This window comes from Myodes glareolus, chromosome 9, assembly GCF_982192425.1.
Source record: "Myodes glareolus chromosome 9, mMyoGla1.1, whole genome shotgun sequence".
Lineage (NCBI taxonomy): Eukaryota > Metazoa > Chordata > Mammalia > Rodentia > Cricetidae > Myodes > Myodes glareolus.
The window spans coordinates 1,527,732-1,552,930 of record NC_142034.1 but is presented as its reverse complement, the minus strand read 5'-3'; the positions used below and the strand labels follow the sequence as shown (position 1 = coordinate 1,552,930).

The 25,199-nt window shown below is 53.9% G+C and overlaps 4 protein-coding genes across 9 annotated transcripts; 2 read left to right on the top strand and 2 right to left on the bottom strand.

The window, feature by feature from the left end:
- The first annotated feature begins 41 nt into the window (after positions 1 to 41).
- On the top strand, positions 42 to 5,928 carry Anapc11 (anaphase promoting complex subunit 11). Of its 3 annotated transcripts, none has more exons than XM_048429358.3 (3): positions 42 to 174; positions 762 to 888; positions 5,557 to 5,928. In XM_048429358.3, the coding sequence occupies exons 2-3, from the start codon at positions 780 to 782 to the stop codon at positions 5,700 to 5,702; spliced, it is 255 nt and encodes an 84-aa protein (XP_048285315.1). In that variant the 5' UTR covers positions 42 to 174; positions 762 to 779; the 3' UTR covers positions 5,703 to 5,928. The 3 variants fall into 3 exon arrangements, with proteins under 3 accessions (XP_048285315.1, XP_048285314.1, XP_048285316.1); XM_048429357.3 differs by lacking the exon at positions 42 to 174 and adding an exon at positions 181 to 311; XM_048429359.3 differs by lacking the exon at positions 42 to 174 and adding an exon at positions 205 to 347.
- A 3,378-nt stretch (positions 5,929 to 9,306) lies between these two features.
- Positions 9,307 to 9,932, top strand: Npb (neuropeptide B). Its single transcript, XM_048429313.3, has 2 exons — positions 9,307 to 9,565; positions 9,641 to 9,932. The coding sequence occupies exons 1-2, from the start codon at positions 9,329 to 9,331 to the stop codon at positions 9,773 to 9,775; spliced, it is 372 nt and encodes a 123-aa protein (XP_048285270.1). The 5' UTR covers positions 9,307 to 9,328; the 3' UTR covers positions 9,776 to 9,932.
- A 1,322-nt stretch (positions 9,933 to 11,254) lies between these two features.
- Positions 11,255 to 18,249, bottom strand: Pcyt2 (phosphate cytidylyltransferase 2, ethanolamine). Of its 2 annotated transcripts, XM_085694242.2 has the most exons (14): positions 18,096 to 18,249; positions 16,572 to 16,660; positions 15,950 to 16,111; positions 15,480 to 15,546; positions 14,868 to 14,952; positions 14,619 to 14,663; positions 14,259 to 14,312; positions 13,685 to 13,823; positions 13,192 to 13,274; positions 12,832 to 12,909; positions 12,530 to 12,595; positions 12,312 to 12,377; positions 12,079 to 12,167; positions 11,255 to 11,991 (listed from the first exon to the last, which is right to left on the bottom strand). In XM_085694242.2, exons 1-14 carry the CDS (start codon positions 18,182 to 18,184, stop codon positions 11,889 to 11,891), a joined length of 1,215 nt encoding a protein of 404 aa, XP_085550368.1. In that variant the 5' UTR covers positions 18,185 to 18,249; the 3' UTR covers positions 11,255 to 11,888. The 2 variants fall into 2 exon arrangements, with proteins under 2 accessions (XP_085550368.1, XP_085550369.1); XM_085694243.2 differs by lacking the exon at positions 14,259 to 14,312.
- A 492-nt stretch (positions 18,250 to 18,741) lies between these two features.
- Positions 18,742 to 25,144, bottom strand: Sirt7 (sirtuin 7). Of its 3 annotated transcripts, XM_085694241.1 has the most exons (11): positions 24,996 to 25,144; positions 24,792 to 24,929; positions 24,584 to 24,688; positions 22,210 to 22,280; positions 22,047 to 22,119; positions 21,434 to 21,532; positions 21,125 to 21,361; positions 20,908 to 20,988; positions 20,626 to 20,732; positions 20,076 to 20,161; positions 18,742 to 19,416 (listed from the first exon to the last, which is right to left on the bottom strand). In XM_085694241.1, exons 1-11 carry the CDS (start codon positions 25,089 to 25,091, stop codon positions 19,340 to 19,342), a joined length of 1,170 nt encoding a protein of 389 aa, XP_085550367.1. In that variant the 5' UTR covers positions 25,092 to 25,144; the 3' UTR covers positions 18,742 to 19,339. The 3 variants fall into 3 exon arrangements, with proteins under 3 accessions (XP_085550367.1, XP_085550366.1, XP_085550365.1); XM_085694240.2 differs by lacking the exon at positions 20,076 to 20,161 and having other exon boundaries at positions 24,996 to 25,143; XM_085694239.1 differs by lacking the exon at positions 20,076 to 20,161 and having other exon boundaries at positions 21,125 to 21,532.
- Positions 25,145 to 25,199: the final 55 nt, after the last annotated feature.

Below are 25,199 nucleotides of genomic sequence, written 5' to 3'. Positions count from 1 at the left end.
CCCAGCGGCGGCCACTGATTGGTCTCGGCGCGCGCGGGGCCGGCGGACGCCTGCGCACTGCGCTAGGGGACAGCGGGAGCCGCTTCTGAGGAGCCGGACGCGGCACGGTCGTTTTTATACCTTCCCGCGCGGCGGCAACGGAAGGGCGGGGCGCCTCGTGATTAGGCGGCGAAGGTGCGAGGGCGAGGAGTGGGCGGGGACTCCGGGCCCCGCCCCCGGAGGCCGGAAAAGGCGGGTGGCCTAGGCGTCGCGTTCCGTCTGCTTCTTCGGGACCCCCGCGGTCGGGGCTGCTGTGTGGGGTCGGAGTTCGGGTTCGTCTGCTCGAGGGCGTGGTTTTCTTTTAGCAAGTTGGTGACTGTGACTCTTTCCTTCTGAGGTTTAAAAGCAAAGCACTGGTTGTGAAGGAAAAGCTAGACGTTTTCCACGGACGCGTTATTTTGTTTTGTTTTTGTTTCTTTTTTCCTTTTTTGGGGAGGGGAGGGGCTGACCTCGAACTCTGTCCAAGCCATCTGCTTCTGCCTCCCGAGTGCTGGGATGGAGTGCTGGGATTAAAGGCTCGTGTCGGGGATTAAAGGAGTGTGTGACCCCGCCCCACTGCTTGGCTGCAGATTTCCAAAGACATCCTTAAACATGGCAAAATACACTAGAAAGCGTGGATGGATCCCTTGAAGCACCCAGCGCCTGTCGCAGCTCCCCCATTTAAATGCTCAAATGCTGGAGTGATACAGACTAACTTTAGCCTCTTGATTCTCTTCCCTCAGGTCACAGGCTCCACTGCCATGAAGGTGAAGATTAAGTGCTGGAACGGTGTGGCCACTTGGCTCTGGGTAGCCAATGATGAGAACTGCGGCATCTGCAGGATGGCGTTTAATGGCTGCTGTCCAGACTGTGAGTGTCCCTCTGTACTCCACCAGCCTTAGAAACCCTGGGTTTCCCAGCGCTAGGGAGGCAGAGGCAGGAGGATCTCTGAGATTGAGTTCAGTCTGGTCTACAGAACAGCAAGTTCCAGGACAGAGAAACCTTGTCTTGAAAAATTAAGAAAAACAAAACTGTAAGTTTAAGTTTCCATTTACCAAAGGAAAGCTGACAGAAAATAATACTTGAAGCCCACTTTTGTATAAATATCCTGTCCAGCACGGTGGCAAACACTTGTAGTATCAGAATTTGGGAGCAAAACAAGTGGATCTTCGAGTTGGGTGTTACATAGTGAGACTCTGATGCAAAAACAGAGAGAAAGACAAACAAAACCAACACTTTAGTTTTTGCCAGCACATGGTGGCACAGACCCATGACGACATCGCTTGGGTGACTGAGGCAAATGATCTTGAATTTGAAGCCTGCCTGGCCTACATAGTGATAATCTGACATTCTCTTAACTCCTCAAACTTGTATTTGCAGTTTGAATTTTCTAAGAATCGTCCTATCTTGTTACAGCAAAGTGAAGTTCAGACAATGGTTGCCATATTGTCACATTTGCTGGATTTTTGTGCTAAAGTATTGTCAATTTTAAGTAGATGCTTAAACTGTGAGCACACTTTAGCTTTGTCTTACAAGCTGTTCCAGCAACCTTATAATCATCTTGATGTTATCAGAGTGTTAGATCTGCAAACTAGGCTGGCCTTGAATTTACAGAGATCCATCCTCCTGCCTCTGTCTCCTGAGTATAGGATTAAAGGTGCCCCCACCCTGCTCACCCAACCTGGCTTATCAGCCAAGAGTTAATCATCTTGACGCCCTCCCCTCCTCCACAGGATTTCTTTGTGTAGCTCTGGCTGTCCTGAAACTCTCTCTGTAGACCAGGCTGGCCTCAAACTTACAGAGATCTGCCTACCTCTATTTCCTAAGTGTTGGGATTAAAGTCGTGCACCACCACTGCCCAGTGAGTTGTGTGTTTCCTAGGAAGTCATTGATTTTTCTGGTTTAAGTTTTATCTATAGCATTTATGATTAGCAACTAAGCACACAGTTATACTTTTTATTTTAAGTAGAAAAATTAAATTTTTGTTGTTTTATATTTTGAGATAGCGTTTCGTTAGGTTGCCTAGGCTGTCTGTCCTGGAACTCTCTCTCTAGACCAGGCTGAACTAACTCACAGAGATCCATATGCCCTTGCTTCTGAGTGCTGGGATAGTAGGTGCGCCTGCCTCAAATGCAGATTAACTAAGGAAAAATGAGAAGGAACTCCCACAAGTGTAAAAGAGAGGAATGCTCTTTATTTTTTAATATTTATTTATTTGTTATGTATACAATATTCTGTCTGTGTGTATGTCTGTAGGACAGAAGAGGGCACCAGACCCCATTACAGATGGTTGTGAGCCACCATGTGGTTGCTGGGAATTGAACTCAGGACCTTCGGAAGTGCAGGCAATGCTCTTAACCTCTGAGCCATCTCTCCAGCCCCGAGAGGAATACTCTTTTAGTCAGTCAGTCATGTGCTCTGCAGGCTCTCTCCCACTGGGCTGTATTCCCAGGGTTGGCTCGAACACACTCTGTCTTGAACTTTCAGTTCTCCTTCCTCGACTATTAGAACAGCTAGGGTGCAGGCTCGTCCACTGATCATGTCTTGAAATCATGTGAAGACTGGGTACGGTGGCATGGGGCTTTGATCTCAGCACCGAGGAGGCAGAACAGGTATGTGATTCCAGGTATTCCTGGTCTGTGTAGTGAGTTCTGTGCCTGCTAGGTCTACATAGTGAGACACATACACCCTCAAAAAAACAAAAACCCAACCTCATCAACAAAATCACCCTTAAGGATGCTTCTATAGTGGGGATCAGACATAGGACCTTCACTAATCAACTGAGTTCAGAAACTTCTCCCCTCTAAAGTCTATAAATATGAGAAATGTTTCCTTTGTTTTGCTGACTGCTGTCGGGTATCTGTCCCAGCTACAAGTGGCAATTGTTATTAAATAGAACCAAGTTACCTGAATTTTGTGTTCCTTAACAAGCATGAAGGAATCTTTTTGTCTGTCTTTCAGTCTTTCATGTATACAGTGTTCTGCCTGCATGTATTCCTGCAGGCCAGAAGAGGGCGCCAGATCTCATTGAGATGCTTGTGAGCCACCATGTGGTTGCTGGGAGTTGAACTCAGGTCCTCTGGAAGAGCAGCCAGTGCTCTTAACCTCTGAGCCATCTCTCCAGTCCCCCAGGAATCTTTATTTATCAGAGTCACACAGAGTGTGGGAGTCAGAGGACAGGTGCGTGTGCGCGTCTGTCACATCAGACTGAGCTTTGTGAAAACTCTCGAGAATTTGCTTAGCAGTGCCACCTTCAGGCACAGGCTCCACTGGACCCAGAACTACCTGTTCTAACCTGTGCATAAGTAACCCACGCGAGGGCTGCAGGACACAACCTGGATGACCCTAGCTGGGTCTGTGACCAAAGGGATGGCCAGAAAGCATCTTAGGTGGCTAGGCACTGAGTCATCTGTGTGAAGTAGACCCAGACTTTCTTAAAACAGGGCTGTTAGCTGCACAGAGTGAGAGACTCAGTCTAGCTCATAGATTGTTTAAATGAGAGGGAGTTGACTTTAATGTGCCAAGTGTCTGACAGGTCCAGTGTGTTTTCTGGAGAGATTCCATAAGCACCAGGTTTCTCAGATTAAACTCCTGTGAAAATTAAGTTACCAAGGCTGTAATAAATCTGTTTCAGGTCCCAGGGGACTTTAAGTAAAGCAGTCTTGTCAAGAGGTGTTTTAATTAAAAGAAATAATTTTGTCAAGGCACTAAGCAATCCTTGCATGAATCACCGTCAGTGCGCTAGCGCGCTCATCAAGTGCTCGCCCTGTAGGGACAGCACCCTCCTCCGTATGGCCACCCACAGATGAGCCAGCTCCGTGATCCTTGTTCATGAGCCAGTTGGGTCCAAGTCTAATTGGAAAAGGGTGATTTCAAGCAGAGTTCTGAAGTTAGGAGCCGGGGTGGTGCAAACGCCTTTAATCCCAGCACTCTGGAGGCAGAGGCAGGCAGGTAAGAATGAGTTCTAGGACAGCCAGGGCTACACAGAGAAACCCTGTCTTGAAAAACAAAACAAAGGAAAGAAAGAAAAGAGAGAAAAAGGCTCAGTAGCGCTGAGCGCGAGTGTGACAGACACAGGACTGGTACCCAGGTTGGATTGGGTGATAGTGATGTGGGACAGAACCTAAAGTGTCCCTGTGCTCTGCCTTCTTCAGTGGGATTTTATTTACTATGTATACAGTATTCTGTCTGCATGCGTGAAGAGGGCACCAGACCTCATTACAGATGGTTATGAGCCACCATGTGGTTGCTGGGAATTGAACTCAGGACCTTTGGAAGAACAGGCAGTGCTCTTAACCGCTGAGCCATCTCTCCAGCCCTTGTCTGCTTGTTTTTGAACAGGGTCTCGTGTCTCTTGTATCCTAGGTTGGCTTCAGAATCCTTGTGTAGCTAAGTATGGCCTTGAATTCCTCACACTCCTACTTCCAGCTGGGATTGTCTGGTTGTGCACTCCTGTGGGTAGAATTCAGGGCTTTGTGCTTTCTAGGCGCCCTTCCACCAACTGAGCTGCGTTCCCAGTCTCCCCTTTTGTTTGTTTTTAATTTTTTTAAAAAAGATTTATTTATTTTTATGTACATTGGTGTATTACCTGCATGTATGTCTGTATGAAGGTGTCGTCAGGTTCTCTGGAGCTGGCGTTACAGACAGTTGTGTACATGTGGGTGCTGGGAATTGAACACAGGTCCTTTGGAAAAGCAGCCAGTGCTTTTAACCCCTGAGCCATCGCTCCAGCCCGTTTTAAATTTTACTTTAAGAAAAAAAGAGATTAATCTGTTTTCATTTATGTGTATGGGTGTTTTGCCTGAATGTCCATCTGTGTTTACCACATGTATACAGAGTCTGTAGCGATCAGAAGAGGGCGTTGACGCCCCTGGACCTGGAGCCGCAGGTGGCTGTGAGCTGCCACATGGAAGCTGGAAACTGGATCAGGGTCCTGGGCAAGATCAGCAAGTGTCCTAACTGCTGAGCCAGCTCTGTAGCCCCTAATTAGTTTTAATCATGATACCAACTCTGGCCGTCTCTAATTGGGCTTTCTCCATGGAGGAAGACTTCCAGGCTTGCAGAGTGAGAACCTGCAGCCTGTGCCCCTGGCTTTGGCTGGAGGTAGGAGAGCTGAGGGTTCAGGTGAGAGAAGATGGCACCTGCTGATATCAAGTCCCCTCAGCAGCTGTCCCATGACACCAGGGTGCAGTTGATCTCGGGAGTTCAGGGAAAGAACCTCCCAAGTTCCTTTAATGAAGACAGAGTTCCCTACTCAGGTTGTGACTCCTTGGCACCATGGCCATTTTAATGTTACCTTCTGGGTATTCCAGGTCAGTTTTCCACAAAAGGGTGTGAGGGAGTCACTGTAGGTCTTTCATGATGTGGGCCGTATCTGGGGACGGTTTGGGTCACACTCCTGTGTTGTCTCCCCTGATGTAGGAGGCATGAGAAGCTCTGCCTGCGGGCTGAAGCTGTTACCAATGCCCTGGAGGTGTGTGCTTGGCTCATCACATGCTCTCCTGTGTCCTAACATCTTCCCTCCCGGCCCCCTTACAGGTAAGGTGCCTGGGGACGACTGCCCTCTGGTGTGGGGGCAGTGTTCACACTGCTTCCACATGCACTGCATCCTCAAGTGGCTGAACGCGCAGCAGGTGCAGCAGCACTGCCCCATGTGTCGCCAAGAGTGGAAGTTCAAGGAGTGAGGCCCATGTTTCCTCTGCCAGCTCCGGGCCAGGCTCCGCCCCTTCACAGGCTCCGCCCCTTCCCTCCCCTCCTCATAGTGGTACCCCGGCCCTGGTTCTGCACTGGGGACAAGGATGCCTTCCTTTTGGCTGAAACGGGATCTTTTTGTTTGTTCGTATTTTTCATCACATCATTGACACTTTTATTCAATAAGTAAAACTCATTAAAGTCCCAAGCCTTGCTGGAGGCCTCTGGTTGCCTGCGTTCTTGACATATTGAAAAAGCTGAGGCGTGTTTTGTTATGAAAACCCTTATGAATAAACATCTTGATGAAATGACTGCCAAGGGCTTCATGATAACCTGAGTCACAACTCAGAAACAGGAAAAGTAGAAGAGACCTAACCTGGAAGAAGTCCAGCCCTAGCTGAGCAAGGCTGGCAGCCACCCTTCAGGAGCCGTTCTGGCCAAGCCGGCAGTGGTCATGCCCAGGTGATCTTCGGGGACCTTTGTGTCTTCCTCAGACTGAAGACCAGATCTAGGGTGGGAGGATGTGGTCTTCTGGTGCCCTCAGGAAGGACAGTCCTTTGCAAACTTCTTTATTCCCTACAGCTGGGGATTTTCAGCCACTTAGTGGAACAATAGGCCAGCCCTAGGGTGTGTGGAAGCTCCTGGGTGGAAATTAATTTAAGGTGGTATCTGGGAGTCCTGGTCAGTTCATCACCTTGTCCTTGTGAGGGCCAGCCATGATAGTCTAAGTCTGGGCAGGTCACCCAAAGGAAGTTCTTTGCTTCTTCCAACCATTATCACCTGGGACTCTGGCCATCGATGAATTTAAATGGAGGTTGGAGTCTCAATTGTTTACCCTGAGACGATGCGATGCTGGACTGCAGGAGGAACCACAAGCTGAGATCACCCGACCCCCACCCAAGAACAGACCATTCAAAGGAAATTCAAAGTACCTGGCTTTCCAAGCATTGTAGATAGAAACACCTGCCAGCGCATAGTCACCAAGAAACCCTAGGCGAATGTCAGCAATCAGGTTTCTTAAAACCTCAGAAACCCCTCACCCCCGTCTTTACTACTATAAAATCCTATTCTAATTGAGCTCTGGGCTCTCCATTTATTCCAATACGTTGGATATGTGGAGAGACCGAGTTTGCAAACTTGACTAAAATAAAGGCTCTTTGCTTTTTACATACGGGACTATTGGTTTCTTTGTCTGCTTGCGAGGGTTGTGGATTTGGGCATAACAGTCCTCAGAGACTCAGTGACCATTGCCAGTGAACACATTTGCACACCACCTGTGCCCTACAGCCTGGAGAGCAGGCCAAGCAGGGGCAGGACTTCCTGCCATCTGTATCATCTACAAGGGTGTTGGCAATGAGACTTGCTGTCTGCGGTGCCTTCCGAGAGACCCTAGCTCCATACTGCTTGGTTATGTCTCGCATGCTGAGCCTGGTACTGGCATCAGCTGGCACGAATAGAGATGGATGTAACTCAGCCCAAGGATACCCAAGAGCTGCAGAGGAAGCTCCTTGGGCTGATAGGTCTGGTCTATCCTAGCTGGTTTTTCCATCCCCAGCCTGCTCACCCTCCTGAGTGCCTTCCATGCTTTTCCTAGGAACTTTGTGGGGAAATCCACCATTCTAGGTCACCCTATCTGAAGCATCTTACTGTACAACAGGGAGTATTCATGAGGGCTTTCTCTTCCCAGGCTCACATCAGGGCTCTCCAAGACTACAAAGCTTCTCCCTCCGTTCCTTAGCACTTAGGTCTTTCTGGTCTGTTATCTCAGGACCAGCTCCACTCATCTCACATCCCCAATCTCTCTGGAGATCAGAAGACCCTAACTAACCCGGGCATATAACCCTCCCTGCATATAGAGGCCCTGGTTCCAGTCAGGACACCCTGATACAATCCCATCACGACAGCTTGTGCTCCTGAACCCCTTTGCCAGGCAGGAATAGCAGGTCCTGTGGGAAGCTTATGCCATCGACTAGGTAGGCTTTCTCCATGCCCTCTTCTTTTTCTTCTTTTAGTTTTTCAAGACAGGGTTTCTCTGTGTAACAGCCCTGGCTGTCTCTTGTACACCAGGCTGGCCTCGAACTCACAAAGATCCGCCTGCCTCTGCTTCCTGAGTGCTGGGAGAAACCCTGTCTGGAAAAACCAAAGAGAGAGAGAGAGAGAGAGAGAGAGAGAGAGAGAGAGAGAGAGAAAGCCATGCAGTGGTGCCTCACATCTTTAATCCCAGCATTCAGGAGACAAGCAGAGGGATCTTTGTGAGTTCAAGGCCACCCTGGGCTATGCAAGGTTGAATCCAGTCTGAAAGAGAAATAGAGCCAAGTGGTGGTAGCTCACATATTTAATCCCAGCACTAGGCAGGTGGAGATGGGAAGTGTTAAGACTAGGCAGAGAATACAAGGCGGGAGGAGACAGGAGCTCAGATGCAGTCTGAGGATTTGTAGCGGTAAGATTGCCCCTTTGGTCTGAGGGAGAGGTAAGAGCTAGTGGCTGGCTGCGCTGCTTCTCTGATCTTTTAGCTTTTGCCCTGATAGCTGACTCCAGGTTTTTATTATTAAGACCAATTAGAACTCACACTACATGGTGGGCCCTGTGCTGCTGTTTTAAGTTAACTTGACATAAGCTAGAGCCATCTGAGAGAAGGGAACCTCAATGGAGAAAATCCCTCCGTAAGATCAGGCTGTAGGCCATTTTTTCATTATATATAATTTCTATTTTTTGTGTGACTGTTTTACCTGCAAGCATGTCTGTGCACCACATGCATTCCCCCAATATCTGCAGAGACCAGAAGACATGTGATCCCCTGGAACTGGAGTTACAGTTGTGAACTGCCACGTGGGTGCTGGGAATTGAACCTGCGTCCTCTGGAAGAGCAGCCAGTGCTTTAAGCCACTAAGCCATCTCTCCAGCCTGGGAATTTTCTTTTCAAGACAGTTTCTCTGTATAATAGCCGTAGCTGTCCTTTATAGACCCACCTGCCCCTGCCTCCTGAGTGCTGGGATTAAAGGCGTGTGCCGCTGCACCCAGTGGAAATTTTCTTAATTAGTGACTGATCTGGGAGGGCCCAGTCCATTGTAGGTTGGTGGTCCTGGGTTCTATGAGAAAGCAGGCTGAGGAAACCATGAGGAGCAAGCCAGGAAGCAACTGTCTCCCATGGCCTTCAGGTTCCCCGTCTGAGTTCCTGCCTTTGCTTTTCCAGTAGACTGTGACACAGGATATGTTAACCACATAAAAACCCTTTCCTCCTGACATTGCTTTTGGTTGTGATGTTTCATCACGGTGATAGTAACCCTAAGACAGTCTATCATCCCACCTGGGGACGTTGATACTTCTGGCTAGTAAGTCTCAGAGGGGCAGTTAAACTTCAGCAAGGGAGAGATTGGCTCTCTGCCCATCAGTGGCCTGAGTATTCAGGCCCAGCAAGGTGTAAGAGATCCCACTGATCCTCCGTGCTCCACTGCCACTCCTCCCTGGTGCTTTCCCCTCCTCCCTGCTCCTCCTCCCGGCCTCTGTTCCCGCCTCCCCCGCCTCCCCCGCCCCCCCCCCCCCATTGCAGATATAAAGCCCAGCCCGGTTCACAGACTTCAGCCACATTTCCCCCGCTCCTGCTGCACAGCACAGCTCCATGGCCCAGTGTGGGACGTTGGTGGCCGCTGCCCTGGCGCTACTCTTGCTGCTCCTGCCGCCAAACCTTGCGTGGTACAAGCCTGCGGCGGGACCCCAGCACTACTCGGTGGGCCGCGCCGCGGGGCTGCTGTCCAACTTCCACAGGTTCCCGTCCCCGCGACGCTCCGAGTCCCCAGCACTCCCTGTCGGAACAGGACCCCTACGCTTGGAGATGCACTCTAGCCTAAGGAGCCTTGTGAGTGCAAGCGGGTGGTGGGTGGCGGGAGCGGGTGGGGCACGAGCGGGCCCTCAGCCTCCACCGCCCACCCAGGCCCTGTGTGTCAAAGAGGTGACCCCGAACCTGCAGAGCTGCCGGCGGCAATTCAACAGCCCAGGAACTTTGCAGTGTAAAGCGGACGTCTTCTTATCGCTGCAGGAGGCTGAATGTCAACGGCCTGAGCCCTGAACCACAACCCAAAACTCGACTGGCTGTGGTGGGTGACCCCCATGCCCAACCTTGCTTGAAGCTGCGCAGGCCCTGTCATGTGGGTTGGCGCCTGTGACCCCTAACTCCTACCATGCTCCACAGCAAATGGCTAAATGAATAAAGAAGCAAAACTGTGTCTGCTGAGGGTCACTGGAGGTTAGCACAGACTGACTAGTGCTCCTGGGAGTGGGTGACGTCCGAGCAGGCCCCCGGGCCACTGCTGGGCTTCCCAATAGCATCCCCTTCTCTGGCCAGCCTGGGTCTTTCCCTCTTCCACAAAGCCAGAACAGGTATAGAGGCCCCCCAACCCCACAGTCTGCACAGGTGACCCCCCCCCCACTTAAGCAGTAGGCACTGGGCATAGAGAGTTCCTAGCAGGTCATCTAAAACAGCCCCACCATGCTGCCCCTCAAGTCAGAGAATCACCCTTAGCAATCCAGGTTCATAGGTTCTTTCCAGAAGTCCTGCTTTCTGTCTTGCCACACCCCAAGTGACCCTGCTGCTTCTGGAATTCCTACCGCCCCCATCCCTAACCTTGTCTGACTCCTACCCTTTAGAGTCCCCCAAAGACCTTGAAGCACTAAGCACATAGCTACTGTTCCATTCAACAAATCAGGACAAGAAGTGAGGTGCGCTGATCCAGAGTAAGGATCTAACTGCACAGGAGCCCTTGGACCCACCCCCAAATGCCCACTGCCCTGAGGGCCAGAGGACCAGAAGGCTCAGTGACCTGCCTGACTCACCCACCCCTCACATATTCTGGGTGCTGGCCACAAAGCCAAGTGGGCAGCTGGCTTGAGTCCCACCTCTCCTCCAGCCCAAGGCAAACACCTCCAGGTGCCAGCTTCAGTAGCTGAGCGAGCTCTGGTCTGAGAGTCCCTGAGCCTGCTGTTTAGGGTGTCTTCCTCTCTGTGGTGCCCTCACCCAGAGGCCATGGTGGCGCAGAGCATGCCTGCCTGTGCAGTGTTCCTCTGGAGACCAGCACATTCGGGTGGCTTCCTGGACCTGAGACTGCGCAGGGTCCTAGTGTGGGCACAGCCCAGGGGTCCTAGTGTGGGCACCACCCCATTCCTAGCAGGCAGGGCTGAGGAGTGAACGCTGAGCACTGTACTGGCTGGAGGTAGGTATGCCCCTCCTCCAGATCCTGATCCCAGGTCTCATACGCTCACAAAGGCTCTCCTGCTTCCAAGAGAGGAGAGAGTGCAGGTCTACCTGCTTCAGTAGGTACAGAGACCAGGCATGGGATAGGAAAGAACCAGCAGAATCCTTGTCTGGGAGAAGCCAGGAATTCAGCACTGAGTCAGCCTCCCCTACAGTCAACCACCAAGAGGCAGACCTGCTAGTGTGCCAAGACCTAGATCCTGGGTCTACAGAAGAGCCAGGGACAGGTACACAGGTTGCCCAGTTTCCTGTCCTGTCCTGTCCACCTTTCTCTAAAAGAATTCCTGCTGTGGACGGTTTCCTGTGTCTTTCTGTGGCCAGGCGCCCGCAGGGCACGTCCCCGCTAGGCTTTATTCAGTTGAGCCAAAGAGATTTACATCAGCCACTGAGGTACGAAATGCAGACCACGGAGTCTGTGCAGAGAACAATCAAGTTGGCCCAGCCGTCAGGGAAGTACATCTTCTGGGAATCAGGAATGGGGTGCTAGAACGTGCCCCAAAGTAGAGGGTGCCCACTTGCAGGGTGATTCAGGACAAGAGGTCCCCAAAATCATCCCCCTCTGTACCTCTCATCAAAGCTGGGCTGGCAGATTGCAGCTTCCAGTCAGGCAGGAGGGGCATCCCCAGCTAAGACTGGGGCAGTGGCAGTCGGAACTGTGGACGCTAAGGACACACAGCAACACTCCTCCAGTCTCCTGTCCGCTAGGCTGCTTCACTGTGCTGGCCACCCTCTCTGAGCAGCTCAGTGGAAAGAACAGAGCCTGTGGCAAGATGGGCAGTGGGTGCCTCACAGGCGGCAGAACAGCACCCTCCAGCAAGGCCAGCTTCCTTTGGAATTGTGTGAGCTGACACCAAGACACAGAAGCAGAGCAGGGTAGGGAGAGAAGAGATGGGCAGAGCAAGGGCATGAGTGACATCCTCCAGGTCAGAAGTCAGTCAGTCTCCCCTGCAGGCTGTGCCTCCTGGTGCCTCATGGCCTCCAGAAAGGCCAATTCCTTGGCTTCCTTCTTCTGATTCCGTGCTTCGTACTCCAACCTGCGGCCAGACCAGGTATTATCAACCGGACCTCTAATACCTGGAGCTGCCCCACGGCCGACCCACCTGGAGAGGGAGGGGCCACACCTGTTCTTGATGATCCTCTGCACAATCAGGTCTGTGGTGAGATCGCTGCCACTGTCGATCTGACGGAAGATTCCTCTTCTCTTGGGCTCCTGGAGGCCTCAGTGCAGAGAGAAGAGTGGTGAGAATCCTCCTGACCACAAAGACACCCCTAGGGGCCCCTCTACACACAGGGGACCAAAACCAGAAAGGACCGTTGTTCCCACTTCCCAGAAACCCAGACCAGGGCAACCCACCTGGTAAGGGTCAGAGCCATCCCTGTCTGGCACAATTTCTGTCTTCCCATGACATACTAGGTCCACCTACAAGGGGGAGGCAAAGGTCAGGAGGTTTCCTCAGAGAAGCTCTGCCACCACTGACAACCACCCAGGGCTAGCCCAGACCTCGGAAAGCTGGCCCTGGCTGGCCCCGGCGGGTGCCTCTAAGAACCTTGTCAGCTAGAGAGAAGCCTCACCTTGAAGTGACTCAGGAGCTCTGCTGTCACCGAGTACGGTGCCCCAATCACCACTTCTGAGACATACTGCAGAGAGACACAGCCAGGAAAGCAACTCACTCAGTTCTCATATCTGGCAAGCCAGGGGTAGAGGGTGGCAGAGAAGGCCCAGGGGTGCCAGCTAGGACAGGGTACCATAACAGGGACAGCGGGCAAAGGGAATCCTCAGACTCCTCAGTAGGGGACAGAAACTGCACCAATGGGGCCCAGCCACCCGCCACCCATCTTACTACGTCTCAGGGAAACGCTTCCAGCCCACTCACCCGGCAGGCCAGCACGCTCAGAGTCCGCTCATGCAGGTTCATGATGGGGTAGTTCTTGCCCTTGTATCGGTTTACTTCCTAGGGCCAGGAGGTTGGCTCAGCTAAGGAATGGTGCCCTCCCCCCTCAGCTGGCCTTCCTGGGCAGAAGCTGGGAGAGGTGCTCCCTCTCACAGGAGCCCTAGGCAGGGCTGTCCTGGACTCCAGAAGAGATCCATGCTTGCCTTGACTAGACACACCTGGAGCCTCAGTCCCTTAGAGGCCACCTGGGCCTACCACTGACCCCAGCAAGGCCCTGTGGGGGATCCCATGGCCCATCAGCTTGTGGGGTACTGAGAAGCAAGCAAGCAGAAAGGCAGAGACCTGGTCAAAGTGCAGGCCAGCGATGATGTAGGGCCTCTTGGCCAGCTTGTGCACCTCCTCCAGGAAGTCCACGTGCCCGATGTCTACATCCGGATTAAGAAGCAGTAACTAGCTGTACATGTACATGGTGTTTTCCTGCATACCCAGCACTTGCATGGTGGAGGCAGGAGCATTGCAAGCTCTAGGTCGGCCTGGACCACACAGGAAAATTCTGTCTCCAAACAGTGAGACCTGGGGCTGTAGCTCAGCAATGGCCACGTGTCTCAGATACAGAGCCCAGGGTTCCATCCCCAACCCAAGGGGTGAGGGGCGGCAGTAAGGGGCTAGGAAGGGAGGGCTCTCTCCTGTTCTCAACAGCGTAGACCCAAGGGACATTTTGCTATTTTCCCTGATGAGGGCTGTACCCGCTACAACCCAGCTCAACCCTGGGGCCTTGAGCCTACAGGTTCCACTCTGTGGCATGACTGTGGGGCACAGAGGCCCCAGAGGATACGGAACAGGTCAAAGGCACCGGCCACGTAGATGACTGTCTCCCCAGGCTGGGGCTCCTTCCCAGAAGCAAACTGGATGATCTTCTGGGATGTCTGCAGAAACTGGGACACCCCTGTCCAGGGACTCTGCCCCCCAGGGCACTATTAGCCAAGAGAAGGAACCAGTCAGTGCCAGAGGCCTCAATGTGTGCCCCTCACCCGGCACCCCCACCCTCAGGGCCACTCTTTGGAGCCCAGGGCTTCCTGTGCCCTGTCATAGGTGTGGGTGTTGGGCGCATGTGCACAGGGCATTAGAAGCTGGACTCCCCCCAACCCCAGCCTGCGAATAACCCAGCAGCACAGCCGGGGGCTATGTCCAGGCAGGCACTTGGGGCAGGGGCAAGGACACACCATGGTAAGGTCAAGCAGGACCACTGTAGCTAGCAGGACTGTGGCTCCACCCGGTGGCCACAGAAGATACTGCAGTCAACACCAGCTCTGCCTGGCAACACACCACCAGGAGCAGGCGCAGAGCCCAGTGGCCAGCAGTCACAGCCCTCTGAGGGACCCGGCACCCTGAGGCCACCATCTGGTCACCTGGGAGGAGACTTCTGAGGAAAGTGTGTCCCCGGCAGGTGTCGGGTGAGGGGGCTACAAAGGGAGAGAGGGCCAGGCCATTTGGTTAGATGCCACCTGTAGGTGGGCAGTCCTTGCTCCTCCTCCAAGAAGTGGCTGCTGGGACTGGCCACCTCTTGCCTGTCCTCCCTCCCAGAGTCCACTAGCTGGTCAAGCCTGGTGGTCAGTACCTGGCCAGCACTGGGAAGGAGAGGAAGGAGGGCAGACAGTGAAGCCCTAGGTGAACCTTTCCCCGTGGGAAGCCTACAGTGGGTGGCTGGGGAGCGCTGTGTGGTGGCTGTCTTTATTTCCAGAGCAGCCTCGCAGCCCAGCTGGACTCACCTTGCCAAAGCTGTCAGCATATTCCCGGTACTCGGAGGACATCTCCTGCACACAAGGGCAAGAGGCTAAGGGACCTTGCCCTCCTGACTGCCAACCCTGGGACCAGCATACCATAGCCCCAGAGCCCAAGGACGGGATGGTCAGGGAGAGAACAGGCTGGACTCGAGGGTGACTAGGAGGTGCCCCACCCTCCCTCCGTTTGTCCACAGCCCAGGGATTACGTCCCAGACCCCATCCCTCCAGACTCACCTGACTGCTGTGGTGGGCCTTGGTCACCAGCAGCATGCGGCCCACGAGGTCTGTGGTGGACACACCCTGCGTGCGTTTGCACTCTCTGGGGCAGAGGTAAGGTGGAGGTTTTCATCCCAGACACACTTCTGAGGCTCTGCTACAGGCGGAACCCACCTGAGGGACATGACCCTAACCCAGTCCCCGACAACAGAAAACCGGATTGGGGCAGAGCAATGGGCTCGTATCAGTGACAGAGCAGAGGGTTCATTCAACAACTGTACAATGTAGCACCCGGGAGTAGGCAGGCTACATTTGGTACACATAGCACAGCGTATCTCCTCTGGCCTCTCTTACACCTGCTCTATTCCAGGCTGCTCTGTCCTCTGTAGGAGCCACTGGCCACAGCTGGCTCTTTAAATTATAGTTAATTAAATTAAAAGGCCAGTTCTCCAGGGGCACCCGTGACAGTACTGAGTCTCTACCCACAGTGCCAATAAGAATGCTGCCCTAGGACTGGCCACACAAAGGTCACCCCACAAGCATTCCTTCCTGCACCCAGTCCTGACTGTGGGCTGCTTCAGAGCAGCAATGGAGCTAGGAAGGGATCCACTTGATCACCACTGAACCTACCTGTACCTCCCAGCCTGCTTCACTTCCTCATAGGTATCTCGGCCATCTACTGTCAACGTGATGTCATCTAGGGGTGACATGCACACACAAAAAGATTCTGTTGTTGTTTCTGAGATAGAGGATCTTGCTGTGCAGCCCAGGCTGACCTGGAACCTGCTGTGTAGACCTGGCAACTCAGGGGTCCACCTACTTCCGCCTCCAGAGTGCTGGGGTTAATGGCTTGCACCACCATCGCCCGGGTGACCTGAAGTGTTTAATGCCCCTGCTCCAGTCTCCCCGTTACTAGGACCATGTGCATGCACCATCACACTGGGCTCATAGAAAATGTTCCTTAGCTCAGGGCACCCTTGGGACCAGAATGACCCTTTCATTTGTGCCAGTGCTCTTGGGGAATGGGCCCAGAGCCTTCTGCCTGCATGGGATGGGGAGCCCTCTACCCCAGACCCTATCTCCAGGCCCCACCCACTCACTGCCGTGAACACAGAAGTCACAGTTGAACTTGTCCAGTGTCTCCAGGGTGGTGACATAGGGAGCTGCGGGCACCACTTCATCCACCCACTTGATGGCCTGTACCATCTTGTACCTCTCCTCCTGGGTAAACACGGGGGGGCCCTTATGCTTGGCAATCTCCTCTAGGGACAGAGAAAAGAAAAAGGACAAGACAAATGGTGGCCGGCTCCAGGGGCCAGTCCTTAGGAGCCTCTACCACAAAGCTAAGCGGGAAGTAACTACATGTGTGTGATGGAACGCGGTGGTTCCTTTCTCCCAGCCGTAGCCCACAAGGCAGGACTCTATGTAGCCAGCATGTGTGCCCAGGGTATCTGCTGGTTAGTATGGATACCCTATAACCAAGAAGAGTGACCAGTCTCTCTGTTCTCAGGAACCAGGTAGGGGACAATACAGCAGAGGAGGCTCTGTCCAGTGTTGCCACAGCTCTCTCTATAGCTGGGACCAGGCTGGGTTACTTACTAAACTCTTAGCCACCACTATGCTCTGGGGAAGGATGCAGGGGTCGTTCCCCCGCCCCCACCCCCTGCGCCCTGCAGGCTCAGTTGGTTGGAGTAGGTCCCAGAATGGCAGCCCACACCTTACCATCGGTATGCACACCCACGATGAGGTAGTCCCCCATGGCCCGTGCCTGGCGCAGCTGATTCGAGTGACCATAATGCACCATATCATAGCTGTGAGGGCAGACAGGGCGGGTGGTCAGGTCTTATACTGATCTCGGTTGGATACTGGGGGCCTTGTGCAGGACCACAACTTTGCTCCTTTGGAAGCCCCCTCGGAGGGCTACTAAACCAAACCCCTGAATTTGGGGTTTACAGAGCCAAAGTTGGTTCTCAGTTGTCCACACCCTAGATACTGGACTTAAGGAAAGGACTCAGTCAGTGCCAGGTCAGTTCAGGGAGTAGGCTTGGTAAGATCCAGAGAGCTGGTGAGCTACATCCGCAGCCCACAAAACAGAACTTGTCCAGGACTTAAACATGGAACCTTCTGCACCCCAAACAAGACTCAGCCCCAGATCAACAAGCCACACTCAAGCTTTGAAACAACAAAACAGTCCTGATTTAGCAGCAAACTCCATTCTACCCTAAGACAGGCCAGCCCCATCCACGTGGCCTGGCTTAACTCCAAAAAGAATAAGTGCCTGTCACCTGGTTCTGGAGCCTTTATCCTCAAATCTAGGTCTGGCCATGCTACACTGTCAAGGTCAAAGCTACCCGGGAACCCAACAACATGCTGGGCACTGAGGGTAGCAGTGTGCACTGGGGCCACCTGTATTCTTCTCCACGGGCCAGTGCTGGGTCACAATCTCTGCTCAGCTTCCTCCAGAACTCCAGCGGGGTGTCATCAGGTGACCCGAGCAGCCCTGTATAGCCGCCACAGTTCACGGAGTGGAGGCAGGAAAACAGACAAGTCTAGGAGGCTCAGGCACCACGGTAAAACCTGGGCCAGCCCTTGTGCCCACTAGACAGGTAGGGCAAGATTGGAGGTCAGAGTCTGCGTCTGGGATTAGGGCACAGTGTTGTGGCTGAGCCAAGGTCATAGTCCACTGACACGAAGTCAAAGCCGCTGCTGGTGACTCGGGTGCAGAAGAGCGGGAGGGGCAGAAGTTGTAGCTCACTTGCCTAGCTTGTACCAGGCTATGGATGCACCCTCAGAACCACCAAACCAAAAGCAAACGAGAAATGCACCAAGTCCAGTCTACTCCCAGACCGAATCCCCTGGGGAGCCCTACTGACTATTCTGTATCCCTTCTCATTCACCCGGGTTAGGCACGACGAAGGGCTGGGGGCAGTCAGTTACAGAAAGGCCAACATCTCTTCTGCTTGTTGACAGTTCCACGACTTTCTTAGAGCAAAGCAGCGTCACGGGCTGACTAGACAGAGAGCCCATGGCCTTCCAACCCCGGGAACCTGGGTCAGAACCACCACGGTCGGACGGCCGCATTTCCGGTCTCCGGGGAGAGCACTGCCCGGTGCACCCGCGTCCGCACGCTACACCCCCGAGTGGCCGGGGGCCGGAGTGCCTCGTGCGGCCTCGGAAGACTCGGGATCCGTCAACGGCCGGTGCGTGACCCCGAGGCGGCCGCCCACCCGTCGCCGCCTCACTCACCAGCCGTCGCACCACACCCGCACGGCGCGCTGGCCCGCCGGGACCCTCCGCCCCGCCCCGCTGGTCTCCCCGTGCCCGTTCCGGATCATGGCACCGCAGGCCCCCGTAACACCGGGGAGCTCCCGCGACTAGCAGGACTCTGGCCCCGCCCCCGACGCTTGCGCGTGCTCACGCGGGTCTCACCCGCCTGCCGCGGCCAATTGCGTGCGCGGCTTCAGGCCCCGCCCCCGTCCCTCCGGCCAGCATTGGCGGCCAATGGGGTGTGTTGCAGGTCCTAGCCCAAGCAGGGTCAACTCTTGAGTCCAAAGGGAGCAGGCTAGTACTAGTATGGCAGGTACGAGGGCTTGCTTCGCCCACACGCATTGAGCATTCCTAGGGACTGGGTTATTGTTTTTTTGTTTTTTGAGACATGGTTTTTCCATGTAACAGCCCTGGCTGTCCTGGGCTAGTAGCTCTGTAGACCAGACTGGCCTCTAACTCACAGAGATCCACCTGCCTCTGACTCCCCAAGTGCTGGGATTAAAGGTGCGCGCCACTCCACTCCTCCGTCTCAAGTGGGGCTGGGATTTTCATAAGCACTGCGTAGCTGGCCCTCAGGTATTTTCAGATACTCCGCGGGTGCAAGTAGCAGTCATTGGGACACCAAGGCAGTAGAGAGATGTTTAATAAGACTTGCTCAGACTGGGGGCTTAGACCCGCCCCTGTGCCGCATACTCAACACAGAAAAAGGTTTCTATAAAGTGAACACACTTTAGTCGTAAGCAGTAGAAATAGTGAGGCCCTGAGACTAGCCTGGAGTGAGGTAAGGCAGTGGGGGGCTCCTCTGCTGGCCAGGCCGGGGAAAACGAAGAAAGGCCTTGCTGCCTGCCACCTTTGAACAGGGTAAAGGGAGGAAGGTGTCCTTAAAAGTCAAGCCCCTGTGGGTGCAATCACCACAGTGCAAGGGAGGCTTCCCACAAGGACAAATGGCTAAAGAAACATCACCGTGAACTGTCACCCCCAAGAGTTCTTCCTACTGGATCCTGTGGGGGTGCTGCAGCCTTCACGGTGACATAGGCCCCTGAACAGGGAGAGTCCATGCCATCTACAAAGTGCCAATGGTTCTCTGTCGACACCTGGCTATGCTGCTTTCTTCCTCTTTGCACGCTTGGCACAGCCCCTGCCAAACCAGCCTCCTAAAATGGGGGGCGCTGAGCTAAGCGGGACACTCTGGTCCCCAGGTGGGGCTTCTTCTCGGCTTCTGCTCAGCGACTTCCTGCTGTGGCTGCCTTCTTCGCCAGCACGAAGGGGAGTTGCCAAGGAGAAAATGGGGTCTTGCCACCTGAGAGGAGGAAAAGCAGCATCAGGCAGGTCTGAGCCCCTCTAGGTCACAACCCTCCCGGGCACGGGAAAGCTGTCTGAGGCCAACTGTCATTCGACCCCTTCCCTCTGGGTCCTAACGGTGGGTGGGCTTTGGCTAGTAGCAGCTTTGGTGTCACCAAGCTATGGAAGAACTGCAGGGGATAATCTCCTTGGGTGGCAACTCCAAGGCCAGCAACGGCCCTGGCTGGCCTCTTTGGTGTTTCATCCATCCTTAGTGGGCTCGGCACACACAGGAGGGGAAGTGTTAGCTGCAGGACGGCTCCATCTCCAAGGATAAGTTGCTAGCAACTCTGGGCCCCACCTTTCACTTGCACGGATGGGGGCAGGTGGACCAGACCCTTTTCCCCTTCCCAGACAGTATGACAGGGGTGGGAGGGAAGGCCAGTTGACCAGGGAGGCATGGCCTACAGACTACACCATGAAGAAATCATGTTTCTGACTGAAATGCAGAACCACGTACTATAAACATAGGATACAGATAAGCACTGATTAAAAACAAATGAGCTAAGTTAATGTTCAAAAACAAACAAAACCTAAAAAAAAACCAACAATAACAACAAAAAACAATACAGCACAGGAAAGGCCCACGTCACAGAACACACCACAAACATAACATACAAGAATTGCCAGGCCCAGAGGTGAAGGGATCCTTAATTTCTTGAACCCTTTGATTAAAAGAAGTTACTGATTTCCCCTCTAAGACCCTGAAAATTCACAGAGAAAGAAAGTGTAAACTTTTCACTCAATACACACCAAGTCTAAAATAGCACACATTCTGCATCAAGGCAATTTGATTACGCTTTCCCCAAACATCCCAAAACCAAGGACACAGATTCTGTCTGACCGGAGTCGCGCCGTGCTCACCCGCACAGGTGCCCAGGCTGCAGAGATCTACACGCTGGCAGGCCCCCCTCTCCTCACAGAGATTCGAGGCGCCATACCAGTCAGGGTGGAAGGCCCCCCTCTCCTCAGAGATTCGAGGCGCCATACCAGTCAGGGTGGAAGGCCCCCCTCTCCTCAGAGATTCGAGGCGCAATACCAGTCAGGGCGGAAGGGTGTGCACAGGCGGTGGAGCCTCGCCTCCGCCAGTCCCTCTGGAGGCTCACAGAAGACAGACACAGCCCGTCACACGGAAGGGCAGAAACGGGGCCCTGCTGCACCCACTCACCGGTCGTAGACTGGGATCTCCAGGCCCAGTTCATCCATGAGGAGCTGCATGACATCATCGCATTTCCCATGAAGCTTCAAAGCAGCCCAGTCGTCCTTCGGGGTCCACTGAAGACGAGAAAGGCAGACAGGAGTGACTTCCCACCCTCTGCCTGCCCCTGCAGGAACCCTCTCCAGGAACACAGACCTGTACAAGGCTCCCAGGATGCACGGATATGGCACATCTCCCTGGCCCTTCTGAGCTAAGACTCGGGTATGAGGACGTGCTAAGCACCCATGTTACCTGCAAGTTCACAATGTAGAGTTTGGGCCGCCGGCTAGGAGGCTTCGTCATGCACCAGAGGCGGGGATACTTCTTGAGTACCTGCGGGGTGGACAGATGTAACGTAGTAAGAGACGATGATCAGGATAGCGAATCCAAAGCTCGCTAAATGGTGCAGGGTAGGCAGGCCCGGAATGCGCTCAACCTGCGATGAGTTCACGGTGTTGCCGGCACGCACCTTCAAGCTGGACCCTAAACACAGGATCGTGTCAGCTTTGCTGGCAGCCTCGGTCGCTGCCTCCCAGTTCAGAGGCTGCCCCAGTGTCCCCCTCTCCCCAAAGTGCACAATCGTGTCCCGGAGCGGAGTCCCACACTTATGGCAGGACCGGCCAGTCTGGTGTCGGTGAAGGGCGGTTCTCTCCGTCACATCGAACACTCGTACATACTCCCTGTTAGGGATGCAGGAGGTGCAGACCTGGGGACGAGAGGACAGGATAAGTGAGATCTGTCTGTCACCCAGGCCCTGTGCCCCTCTGCTGCTGCTCACTTCAATATACATATTCCCGTGGAGCTCAGAGATGGCAGTGCGTGGCAGCCCGCTGCGCAGGTGGAGCCCATCACAGTTCTGAGACACCACGTGCTGCACCTGGGAAGCAGAACATGGAGGCAATCAGGAGGGGATGGAGGAAGCACCCCGCAGCAGAGAAGTTAATCTCAGCCCAGTCTGTATCTAGGAAGGCCCTGTGGTGGGAAGGAGCCACGTTCTCCCTGACTAGCTCTGATACACTGGGAGCATCCAGGAGAGCAGGCGTCTGTACAACTCCTTCAGGTTGGGGAGCAGTTTGGGGCACTGGACCAATACCATCTGGTGACATTCTCTTTCAGGTCCCTCAAGAGCCCAGGCAGATTCCTTCCCCTCCTTGCTCAGCAGCTCTCTGGAAGTTTCTGACAAACCTCCCCTGTAGCTACAATGTTGTCTAAAGCGCCCCCCACCCAACTCAACCCAACCCAACCGAGATTGAATGGGAAGCTGGGGACTAATAGTTCAGGACAGGGGTCAAACAGAAGCCTGAGCTGCTTGGGACCGTTCATCAAGGGGTTGACTGGGAGATGACACAGCAGCTTCCCTCCTGGGCAGAGGTGCGGCTCTGGGCTCTTACCAGCTTTTGCTCATGCAAGCGGGCGATGCCCATGTGCGTGAGGGTGGGCTCCGCGTCACTCAGGTCGGTAGCACTGTGGGGTACGGGAGAACGCAGAGGTGAGAGCTGCACCAGGCAGGTCCACGTGCTCCCCAGCCAGGCGAGAAAGCTGGAAGATGCTCACCTCACGCGCTTTCCTTTCTGAAGCAGTGTCCATACTCCATTAGGGCCCCGATAATCTGGGATAGAAGCTGCCTGCACAGTTAGACCAAAGATAAGTCTACTGAAGGGGAGTCACCCAGGCATCGCACAATGCCCCATGTAGGGCATGCTGTGCTCCAGGTTTGTCAACAGACCAGTGTCTGCTCCACTGTCTGGCCCTCCCAAGTACAACATACCCAAGCATGTCTCTTTTCCTCCGTGCACAGGACTCTCTTGTCCTGTCTGGGCCAGTTCACCCTTCCAGACTCCTTAGAATCCTGCAATACCTCAGGGTCCTTCCCTGGTAGTGTCCACATCTACTTCAAACACTGAAGGGCTCACGGGTGTCCAAAGGAATGGGACTTAGTGTTTAAGTCATGTTCATCAAAGAGTAAGTCCCAGGAGGAAGCACACCTCTGTCCAAATACTTATGTCCTGGAGTTCTGAGTAGCTTTAACTCCGAGTTTACATATAAAAACCTCCAGAATGAGATAAATGTTAGCTAATTTTCCACGGAAACCAGAAAGCATTTCGGATCTAAGAGTCTTTGGATCCTGGCTGGCTAAGTCCTGTATCCTCACTGCTGCTTACGCTCAGGGAGCTACCTGCCCTGACCAGGAATCCCGGTACCTGTAGGAAAACCTCGGACGGTGCTCAGACCACATCTACAAGCTGCATGTGGTATCTAGTTATCGCCAGGTTTGTAGTGGCCATCGATATCACTGCTATAAAGTCATAACTGGGCGGACAGTGCAGGGTTCTGAGGGTCCCAGACGTCCGAGTGAGAGCAGCAAAGTTCCTGACACTGCTGCTGGGCCACTACTGTCTCCGGCCATGCTTCCCAACCCCACAATTCCCTCAGAATGCTACTCAGTGCCACTCCAACAGCAGGGCTGCCCAAGGGTTCCGGGCCTCGAGGATTGTATGTTTGACACTGTGCTCGTCTGTTTATGACTGTGGCTGTTATCTTTCTAACAAAGGCCTTCTTTACTGTGTGTATGTTTCTATATGCATTTACATCTGTGCACACATGCAGACACGCACATGTACGTGAGCCTGTGTACGTGACTCTCAATCGATCTCCACCTTATTTGTTTCAAACACATTTGTTGAGGGGGGCACGCTAGCGCCATGACACACAAGTGGAAGTCAGATAACAACCTGTAGCGGTCAGTTCTCTCCTCCACCACGCGAGTTCTGAGGGCCAAGCTCAAGCACCAAGCCGTTTCACTACCCTTCCCGCTTCGTGCTCTGCAAGGCCTCTCACTAAACCTGGAGCTCATGGATTTGGCTGGGCTGGCTAGCCAGCAGGCTTTGGAAGTCTTCTCGGGTTGTCTTTCCAGGGCTGTGATTACAGGAGTGCGCCACTGCTCAGTCATTTCAAACACAGGCAATCGAGCTCGCATGGCAAGTGCGTGTGGAGGTTTCTCTCCAGACCACCCTGGGGATGCTTGAGAACAGAAATCACCTTGGCTGACCCTACTTATGCCAGACAGGCCACACTCACCCTTGATCAAATAAATATGTCAGTCACTTTCAAAGCTAGTCACCCCTTCGCCCGGGGCAGTTTCGAGCCAAGAGTATGATATTTCTCGCCTGTACCCGTTGTAAGGTGAATCTTTCTTTCTTCTTTTTTGTTTGTTTTGAGACAGGGTTTTGCTTCAAGCTGTGAGCCAGGCTAGCCTCAAGCTTTTGATTTTGCTCTTCCTCCTCTCCCAGGCTCCACCTCCTGAGTCCTGAGGTTAGAGGTTGGGAGATAACACTGGTTTCTCTATTTATCTTTCTTAAGGAGTAGGAGACCAGGAGAAAGTCTAAGGCTCCAGTCTGTCCACATCATGTGGGTCAATAAGTCTGTCTCCTTCACTTTAATGGAGAAGACATCAGCAGGCAGTTGGTTACTATGTTTGTCATTAACTGGCTGTCAGAAGTCAAGTTTCCTAAAGTCTTTGGCTTAAGTTAAATTACTACTATTATTATTACTAATAATAACAATACCATTTTAAAACAAAGTGGTATTATTATTATTATTATTATTATCATCACCATTTTTAAAACAAAGTCTCTGCGTAGCCCTAGCTGTCCTGGAACTCCCCATGTAGACCAGGTTGGCTTTGAACTTACAAAGATCTGCCTGCCTCCGGAGTGTTAAAGGAGTGTGCCACCACGCTCAGTTTGCCTTAGTTAAATCTTAAATCCAGAGTTGTTTTGAGTCCCCGAGAAAAGAGGACGCCTTGGAGCTGCTTCAGAGGCGACTGTCTGAACTTGGGTAGTTACCCAACTCCAACACTGCGCAGTCCAAGTTTGTGTCCCAGAAGAGGGCGCCCCACACCTGACCCAGCCCGCAGGCTCGCGCCTACCGTGCTGATCCCCGCGCCTGTGTAGACCACCAAGTGTTTGGCATTCCGGACAGCTCCAGCCAGTTCCCGGACCTTCCTCCGCAGCTCCTCAGGGTCATCACACACCTGCGGGGATCCGGGGCTGGTCATATGGGCCGCCGCCCGCCGCCTGCAGTCCGCCGCCTGCAGCCCGCCGCCTGCAGCCCGCCGCCCGCAGCCCGGGACTCGCCTCCTCCTGACGCCGCTTGAGGCCCTCACGCCGCCGGCTCCGACCCTGCAGCTCGGTCACCAGATCCTCGCTCTCGGCCAGCAGCCGGCCCTCCTCCGCGCTGCGCTCTGCAGCCGCCTTCCTCAGGATGCGTGACACCTGCGGACAGGCGAGAGGTGAGCGATTGCACGCGCGGGTCCGGCCGCGGGCGCGACGGTAGCCTACCTGGCGGAGGCGCTCCCGCTGCTGCTCCTCCCGCAGCCTCCGGACACGCTCAGCCGCCTTGCGCTCCGAGCGGCTCAGACCGCCACCGGCTGCCATCGCTCCGTGGCCTGCGCTTCCGGCTTCCGCCTCGCCCGGCAGCCGCAGACGCATGCGCGCGCCCGGCGCACCACGCCCCTTCCGACTCGCCCTTCCCACCCTAGTTTC